This window comes from Chenopodium quinoa, unplaced genomic scaffold, assembly GCF_001683475.1.
Source record: "Chenopodium quinoa cultivar QQ74 unplaced genomic scaffold, ASM168347v1, whole genome shotgun sequence".
NCBI classification, from domain to species: Eukaryota; Viridiplantae; Streptophyta; class Magnoliopsida; order Caryophyllales; family Amaranthaceae; genus Chenopodium; species Chenopodium quinoa.
This window is the reverse complement of record NW_018744311.1, coordinates 798212-807773: the sequence shown is the minus strand read 5'-3', so window position 1 is coordinate 807773 and position 9562 is coordinate 798212. Positions and strand designations below refer to the sequence as shown.

General features: G+C 34.4%; 2 protein-coding genes across 8 annotated transcripts in view; both read right to left on the bottom strand.

Annotated features, from left to right (window-relative positions):
• Positions 1–4499: 4499 nt before the first annotated feature.
• Positions 4500–7807, bottom strand: LOC110695968 (beta-glucosidase 12-like). Its single transcript, XM_021873214.1, has 10 exons — positions 7684–7807; positions 7505–7582; positions 7237–7324; positions 6603–6858; positions 6222–6337; positions 5823–6040; positions 5634–5665; positions 5389–5491; positions 5188–5296; positions 4500–4879 (listed from the first exon to the last, which is right to left on the bottom strand). The coding sequence occupies exons 1-10, from the start codon at positions 7742–7744 to the stop codon at positions 4705–4707; spliced, it is 1236 nt and encodes a 411-aa protein (XP_021728906.1). The 5' UTR covers positions 7745–7807; the 3' UTR covers positions 4500–4704.
• A 46-nt stretch (positions 7808–7853) lies between these two features.
• The window catches only part of LOC110695967 (beta-glucosidase 24-like), a 71177-nt gene continuing 69468 nt past the window's right edge, over positions 7854–9562 (bottom strand). For all 7 annotated transcript variants that reach the window (XM_021873211.1, XM_021873210.1, XM_021873212.1 and 4 more), the window contains 4 exons: positions 9503–9558; positions 8349–8383; positions 8147–8216; positions 7854–7905 (listed from right to left, as the gene is read on the bottom strand). The gene's annotated coding sequence lies outside the window, so the exon portion shown is untranslated. The remainder of the gene's footprint in view (positions 7906–8146; positions 8217–8348; positions 8384–9502; positions 9559–9562) is intronic.

Here is a 9562-nt window from a genome sequence, read left to right as displayed (position 1 = left end):
CCTTATTCAAATCCCAATAAAAGTAGTAAGTGATTAAATTCAGTGTTCAAATAAATTCAAACCCAAAAGAAATAGTGTCGAATAAAATCGAATTAAAATAAATTCAAACTTGCAAAAGAAAATAAAATGCAAACAACCAACTCTCTACTCAAGATCCCACACCCCTGATGAATGCTGCATGTGTAAGAACCTGTGGTAATTCTGCTCCCCAATATTACAAGTGTAAAAATTGGATCGTCACAGGGTCATTGAAAGGCGAAGGCCATGACCAAAGAAAGACACACAAAGCACGCAATCAGCAAAGCTGAGTACATACAAGTTGCAAAATAAATTAAGAAATCCAAACATGCTACTAATAATCAATCATCATGCATCATTAAATTATAGACTCAACACACGACTCAACTATTTATATTACTAAGACTCCATTAATTAATAATAGGTAAATCATTATTTTTATTCATTGGATTACGCAATAGACAAGGTTGTCCAACCCATGCTCCATTTGGAACATCAATAAAAGAAAAACCCCATGCCTCCTTTCGGAAACATCAATAAACATCCAACGACCACGGGCGCGACTCCGTGATCGTAGTTAGTATGAGATCTCACCTAACTCCTAGTTTTGAAAAATTTTTGAAATAAGAGACTCGTAGATCAGATGGCCTCGAGAAAAGTACACGGCTAATACCCCATGTACCCCAACCCCTGATTGTCATTACTCCAGAAATGCACCAATCCAGAGTTTTATTGCTCATCCATCTTGCACTTTACGTGATTTACAGGTTTAGACTTGGTGATGACTCATATGCATAACAATACAATCAATCCAATATCAATTCAATCAAGTAAAACAACTTTTCAATTTCAATTCTTGATTTATTAGTGGCAAGCAACATTTATTATTTATTCCTTTACTACCTCGGTGTATAAACACCTTGAGTGCATAAGGCACCCCAAAACCTTAACCTCGTCTTAGAAGACTTAAATTCTTCCTTTACTCATCCTGCTTGCATAATCATGAATGAGTAATAAATTAATCATTACACCAATCATATACCTTTGCCTCTAAGTGCACCTTGCATAATTAGAGCACAAATAATACTTGCAATATAAATAGTGCATGTCATACGAAATTCACAATGTATAACCAAACAATTTAACTCAGTCTTCCCTATACATGATACTAAGTTCTCGATCCGTCGTCCTTAAACACGCACCTAAAAGAAAGGTTTTGTAACTTGTACGTACCTTGAGCAAACGAATTGGTATGCCACTTTACTAACTAGAAATCACCTTCAATAAACTCCTCTCCTAAGCCAAATAATAACATCTCAATCAATATCCAATCAATCAAATTTACAGCAATACTAACTTACTTTAAAACCTTCAAAATCCAAATCAAACAACACTTTAAAACCTTCCCTTTAGTTAAAATTAAAGGCTTATATATAGTTCTTTAAATTTTCTTCATAAAAACCTTAAAATACACTCTTATACATGAAATTACAGCAAGTTTAAAGTTTATAAAAATCTTTAAATTATTTTAAAACCCCTAATAATCTCCCTTTTTAATGGGTGATTAAACCCTCTTTATAAAACATCAAAAGTAGTACTTAGAAACTATTTCTAGCACTTAAAACTTCAATAAAAACATATATTTACGCTTAATGCAAACGGGAAAATTGACCGTTTGAAGGCATATTGGATGGTTTTACCCACCAAAATGGGCTCCCGGAGGGTATTAGGGACCATGGTAAAAATCTCAATATCCGAGCGAAAAAAGGTCAAAAATCCCAAAATTAAAGACTATTATTCACGCTTTTTGAGAAAATTTTGAGGTTACGGGGCCCGGTGGCAAAAAGTGTTGAGATTCTAGGGATACATCTCAGGGTCATATAATGCCGTTTGGAACCATATATGACCATTATATGTTGTCATAAATGTCCGTGGTAGGCTTGAGCTCACGAAATCGGTGCAAGCTGCGAATAAGTAATTTGACCGTTTAAAGGCATATTGGTTTTACCCACTCAAATGGGCTCCCGGAGGACATGAGGGACCATGGTAAACTTCCCGGTAATTTTTATTTCCAGGAGAAAAAAGGTCGAAAAATCCCAAAATAAAAGACTATTATTCACGCTTTCTTATGAATTTTGAGGTTACGGGGCCCAGTGGCGAAAAGGGAGAGATCCTAGAGGATACATCTAAGGGTCATATAATTCCTTTTGGAACCATATATGACCATTTATATGTTGTCATAAATGTCCGTGTTAGGCTTGATTTCATGAAATCGGTGCAAGGTGCGAACGGGTAAATTGACCGTTTAAAGGCATATTGGATGGTTTTACCCACCGAAATGGGCTCACGGAGGGTATTAGGGACCATGGTTAACATCACAGTAATTTTTATTTCAGGGCGAAAAAAGTTCAAAAAATCCCAAAATTAAAGGCTATTATCTACGGTTTTTGAGGAATTTTGAGTTTACGAGGCCCAGTGGCGAAAAGTGTTGAGATCCTAGGGGATACATCTCAGGTTCATATAATTCCGTTTGGCACCATATATGACCATTATTGTTGTCATAAATGTCCGTGTAGGCTTGAATGCACGAAATCGGTGCAAGGTGCGAACGAGTAAATTGACCGTTTTAAAGGCATATTTGGATGGTTTTACCCACCCAAATGGGCTCCCGAGGGTATTAGGGACCATGGTAAATTTCCGGTAATTTTCATTTCCGGGCGAAAAAAAGTGAAAAGATCCTAAAATTAAAGACTATTATTCACGCTTTTTGAGGAATTTTTGAGTTACAGGGCTCGGTGGCGAAAAGTGTTGAGATCCTAGAGGATACATCTCAGGGTCATATAATTCCGTTTGGAACCATATATGACCATTATATGTTGTCATAAATGTCTGTGGTAGGCTTGAGTTCACGAAATGCGTGCAAGGTGCGATCGAGTAAATTGACTGTTTAAAGGCATATTTGGATGGTTTTACCCACCCAAATGGGCTCCGGTGGTATTAGGGACCATGATAAACATCTCGGTAATTTTTATTTTCGGGCGAAAAAAGTTCAATAAATCCCAAAATTAAAGGTTGTTATCCACGCTTTTGAGGAATTTTGAGGTTAAGGGGTCCGGTGGCGAAAAGTGTTTAGATCCTAGAGGATACATCACTGGTTCATATAATGCCGTTTGGAACCATATATGACCATTATTTGTTGTCATAAATGTCCGTGGTAGGCTCGAGTTCACGAAATCGGTGCAAGGTGCGAACGGGTAAATTGACCGTTTAAAGGTATATTGGATGGTTGCACCCAAACTATATAGGCTCCCGGAGTCTATAAGGTCCATGGTAAGTATCTCGACAATTTTTATATAAAAATCTAGAATGTGTATTAGTTTAGCTTTATATATTAGCTTTAAATTGATATTAGACTAGTTGCCAAGTGTTGCAATGTCGTGACATGGTTAAAGTTTAGCTTTATATATTAGTTATATTATATGTTATTTATAATATGAAAAAATAAGAATTTATTTAACATTGCATTATTTCATAGGGGAATGCTAATATGAAAATTTCAATTAATTTATTAATACACATAATTTTATTTGTTAATTATGAGTAATATCCTGTCATGTCAAATTTTTTTTTTTCGAAATTTCTTATTTTATAAATAATTTTCCGTAATTTTTTTAATATATAAATAATTTTAATATCATTTGTTTATTTGATCCATATTAAGATTGGATGAATACGATGATGCTGCTCATCGTAGAGAATATTTAAAGGCCCTGTATCAATTGGAGGAGTATGAGAGCCATACTTTTAGGGAGTTTGGAGCTGTTTATTCTTCTTATATTGAAGCTCTCCAGTCAAACAACATTGTAAAGCTGGATCATGAGCTTCCTGATTCAAGGATTTTATTAATGTTGTCCATGCTTTACTACAAGCATGACAAGTTGCATTTAATGCAGGATATCCTGAAGTAGTTCATCAGAAATTGTGATGTAAGTCGTTTCAGTGAGAGGTATACAAAACAGATTCATCAGCTAGCTACCCTTGGAAAGGGCCATGTTGTTTAGTATGATTAATCTTTCAAAGTAGACACAGAAAGAAGAAATAGAAAGCTTTTGAACAATTACCAATTTTGAAAGTCGTTTAAAGCAAACCAAACAATGCAACTTCTACCAAATATTTTTCACACATATATTCTTCTATCTAATTCATTAAGTCCAAGCAGTTAAGATGGAGATTTCTGCACCTGATGAGTAACATCAATTGCCAATGTTTAAGAAATCAGACCTCAAAAGTCTATAGAAGGCGATCTTTTTTGCACGGAGGGAAGCTAGTCGCCTTAAGTTGCATGTGTATGATAAATTGATATTAGACTAGATTTAAGCCATGTAATGCTCGGGTCTTTATTAATAATAAGCCGTCTGCTATGTGAATTTATAATAAGCAACCGACCAACTGTATAACAGGCTCAAATCATATTAGTGTCGTTGTATACGAATCTAGAATATGATATGGAATTCAATATAACATACAATGATACATAATAGGAGCAATTTGATACACTTTAGTCTCCATATATATTTGCATGGTTATGATCACATAAAAATCATAATCATGTACCATATATATAAATATCAGGATTCAGGAATATGACTTCAGAGTTTATTTAACTATCTTTCAAAGAGTGCAATATTATTTCCTGTTTCGCAGGAACTTCTTAAACCAGAAAGCAGAAAGTTTAGGGTATCTTTTTAATCCATCTTTGTAGTCAACATAGTTGATCCCAAATCGAACAGTATAACCAGAACTCCATTCAAAGTTATCCAGCAATGACCATGCAAAATAGCCCTTCACATTTACACCTTCCCTGCAAGCCAAAACCAATACAATCATCAAAATCTAGAAAGAAAAATACATTTTTGCAACAATTAACTTTCGAGGTATTCACAGTTAATTAACCATCCTAGCCCAAACATAGCATAAAAGATAGAACAAACGGAGACCAATTGTGCCGAACCACCTTCAAAAGAAGGCTCAGGGGACTTGATCACCACTATTCAAGTCCATCCACTCGATGACTAAAAAGATTTAGATTTATACCATCATAGGTATGTAATAAAAGACTGCCCAAAATAAAATGAAAGAAAATTAAGTGAGTTTGTAGAGTATGATTACTTGATTGCAAGGTGTAAGAAAGCTAGATGATCATGGTAGTATCGGACCCTCATTTCATCTCTAAGTGCTTCCTTGAGTGACAATGTGCCATTGTTAACCTCGTCAACACCTACAGACATAAGTAGTCAAAATTCTGAGTGAGAATGCGTTGTATTGTAAAGTCATATAAACAAAATTTCTAAAATTTAGTGGTAAACTTGCCATTTTCTGTTATATAGATCAAAGGGTTGTTGTATCTTCTCTTTATATGGACTAAAAGATATCGAATTCCTTGTGGATAAACATACAGCCAATCTGAAGCCGCCTGCAGAATTAGAGGACAAGAAGATACAAGGAAGTTACCACCGATTTTAGCTGAGGAAATTATTAATAGCATAAAAAAAGATGTACAGCATAAATCATTCACAGAATAAAATTCTTGTGGTACAGAGGAATCACTTGAATACCTTTGGACCAATTGGGATTCCCTTTCGCTCAACTGCGATAAATCAAGCAATGTTTAATAAAAACCAAAGTGAAATTCATGAGTACACATCAACAGTTGAATCTTAAAGTGAAAATATGCTGTGCTATACATCGTACATATTTACTTTTATATATTGTGGGAAGCACATCAAAATAATTTATAAACATACCTGTTTGTCTGACATTAGCATCAGTTGTGTAACTGAGTTTTGCATGCTTCAAACCAGGAGAATAAGCTGCATAACGACTACTGTAATAATTTAAGCCTAGAAAATCATATGAACCATTCAACATCCTTGACTGCTCTGCAGAAAATTCAGGCAATCGGCCTCTTACAAGGGAGCGCATGGAATGTGGATATTCACCTTTGGTTATTGGATCCATAAACCTGTTTGCAACCTTTAATATATAAGAACTTGTTTCTATCAAACATTAATCTTAAAGGTCGTATATATCATGAAGTGCAATGGGACACGATAACAGACAAAGGGGTATTAGGAACTCTGGCTGCAAAAATTTCAGAAATTGATACAAATTTATATAATATATGCATAGCTCAGTAAGCTCACCATCCAAGCATGAAGTCAAGCGCTCTCATAGCAGCAAACTTATGGTGCTGTATTTTTGAGAGTGGAACAAACCAATTCGTCACTAGACTGATACCAAGTATGCCCTGCTGAGATGCCTAGGAATATAACAGGGTAGTCAGAGGAAATCCTGAATTCACATGATGGTCATACATGATTAGAGATGGTCTATGGACTGGGTAGGGAGGAGGAACCGCGACTAGTCCATGAAATAACTAGCCCAATTCATGGGCTGGTCTATATGTGTTGTGTAATTGCATCGTTTTACATGTCAAAAGTAAGTATTGCATGTTTTATATACAGAAATCATACAAGTATATATATAGGCAAGGATTTAGTCACGAGTCATTATAGTTTATAAACCTTATATTTACGCCTATACAAGTCAACTGCTGCTGCATGAGCAAGAAGCTGGTGGTGAGAAACCAAGTATGGCTCAGTGGCTGAATCTCCGCCAGTACAGTTAAGCTGCTGCCACTTTGAACACCGACCAGGAGCCAATCTTCCACTAGCATATCCACCATAAATATAGGACCAGGGTTCATTCAATGTGATCCAATGTTTCACTTTATCACCAAATTCTTTGAAGCAAATATTTGCATAATCCCTAAAATCATCCCTGCAACATTTTAACAAACAGGACATGTTTTACTCTAAATTAAAACTTTTATAGGCAAAATATGAGAAATGCTTATAATAAAGGCCAAGGCGCTGAGAAATGATTGGGCCCTTTTTGTCTCAGGTCGGATAAATAAATTGGCATATGAGTCCAAGCTGACAGAGCCCAAGTAAAAAATGGTCTGAAGAGGTAATCTGGTAGTGCCAAACCCAGCAAAAGACCAGGAAATGGCAGCCCAAACCCAGCCTATTGAACACTTGCACTAAGTTTCAACACAAGTTTCATTTTTATTGAATATTATTATGCTTCCAATAAAAAAAAGGGATCTTTATCATATATAGAAATCAATCTTTTCAATATCTCAGAAAGATGACTTACACAATGTAAGGACTGAGGAAACCACCATACTCAGCTTCCAACGCTTGCGGGAGATCCCAATGAAAGAGAGTCACAAAGGGTTTAATACCTGCCAATACAACTCTCTCATAAAAATATTCATTTAAGCCCTATTCAGTTCAGTTTAGTTCAGCTCCAATTAGCTCAGTTCACTTCAGTTCATTTACCATTCACTATTAGTAATAAATGAATCACAAATCACGAAATAATAAGATAGTTATTATAGAAGAACGAGATTTGAATCTTTTACCATTCACTATTAGTTCATCTATAAGGTTGTGATAGTATGCTAATCCTTTCTGGTTCACGCCTTTGTGTAGTTTCCCATCTGTTCAATCATCAGTTCATTTGGCTCATCAGACAAGGCTGTCGAAATGAAGAAAACACATGCTTTGGAAATCAAATTAAGACAAGGGTATTAAAACATGCATGGCAATATCCTTGACCAAGAAATTGAAAATCTGTAGGCATCTAATCCCATTTTCTTCATGAGCTTCACATCCTCCTACGAAATGATTAACACGGTTAATAAATAGAGCATGTTATATTAACAAAGGAGTTTTAATTAGTTGAGCAACAGTTGAGTCTATTACCTTATACGATGGTATGAGTCTATTGCCACATCACCATTACTTCGATCTTTAATCTTATCTGCACAAGTAATGTCATGAACAAACAAGATTTGAGATTATAAATTATCTAGGGTTAATCATTCTACAATCCTAACAACTTACAGAAACATTCATTAAAAAAAAAAAAAAAAAGATTTGATGCATGTAAAAGAACTTGAGAATTTGATTTTACTTGGTGTAGGTGACTAATTAAATGTGTAAACCATTAACATAATACCAAATATTTCAAGAGTTCATGGGGCATGAGGTAGATCAAGAACCTGGATATTTTTGAGTATAAGTGTCCCATATACTTGAACCTCTACCATCTTCATGAGCTGCACCTTCATACTGTTAACGAAAATCAATCTCTCTTAATTAAGACAACTATTTTTTCTTTGCCAGCATTTTTACAACTTAATGTTGGTGTAATATAAATAAATTCTATATACAAAATAACTAAATCCTAAACTTCTAAATCACCTGATATGCTGATGAAGCTGTCCCAAAAAGAAAACCTGCAGAAAAACTGCTTCTATTGAGTAAATTGATCCCATAATCAGCTCGAACAACATTATTGATCTCACGACAACCAATGGAGTTTCCAAGCATAAAAAGGAGTAATGATAGTAGGACTAGGAAGACATTGGTTTGAACTTTCATAGTCATGATTATTTTCATTAGAAAAAAAAACTGTCTCATTCTCTTTGCTAATGTTATCTTTTATACAGGTATATGCAGTAAAGGTAGAGCATATTCAGGCCAAAGAAATGCAACTGTTGCAAGGATACTAGCATTGAAAATGCATACCACACCTTGACTTATAACAAATTTTAAAGTGACATACATATCACCTTATTTCTGCCTTATTTTTCTTGTATAAAGGAGCCTTTATGCTTTTTGCATGTATTTTGTCCCCTTAATTGCTGTACAATTGTACTCTTTCATACGTTAAGGATTGCTGGAAAAATTTCTGTTATGTTGATGTAGAACCGGCAGGCCTAGGGGCGTTTTTGGTGTTTCTAGAAAAAGTTAGGAAGGCATTTAGGGGTGATAAAAAAGAATGGACTCTTCAATCCACTCTTCAAATTTTACTTGTGTTTTATTTTTTAAATTAAACATTATGTATTACTCCGTAACAACAAATAGATGTTGTATAATATTATTTGTTGAAATAAATTGGAGGATTATAATAAACCCTCCCATTTTGACAATCTCAATATACAAATTAATAAGTTATAAGAAAAAAAACATGTCCTTAAACCTTATCTTATGATGTGATTAATTGTAAGTCACTTTTACAAAGAGAATTGATCAAACTTCTAGAATAGAAAAACAATTTAAATTTAAGAAAATTGCCAATGAAATTTGTATAGAATATAATCATGATTTTGTAAATTTATTAATCATTTTTAGACAATAAATTCCACTGAAATCCTATTTGGAAGTGAAGCACCAAGAAAACCGCATTAAAAACAGTAATTAAAGACTTTAAAATGTAGTTAAATGATTATAATGATGAACCATGTGCTAATCACCCACTAAAATTAGAGAGCACCAAATTCCCAAAAAAAAAAAAACAAATAAAAAAAGCACATGGTATAATCACATAGTTTGAGTTTTTTAAGTGTAAATACCGCTATCTCCATCTAAATTTAGGCTCAGCTAACCTGAATTGTCATAAGGAATTGTCCTGT

Excerpts from the sequence above, each read along its gene's own strand:
- LOC110695968 (XM_021873214.1), bottom strand. The coding sequence starts at position 7,744 with ATGAAGAAAATGGGATTAGATGCCTACAGATTTTCAATTTCTTGGTCA. Across the intron at positions 7,583-7,683 it reads TTGGTCAAGGATATTGCCAT|ATGGGAAACTACACAAAGGC; the intron begins GCATGTTTTAAT and ends ATGATTGAACAG. Across the intron at positions 6,338-6,602 it reads TGTATAGGCGTAAATATAAG|GCATCTCAGCAGGGCATACT; the intron begins GTTTATAAACTA and ends TTATATTCCTAG.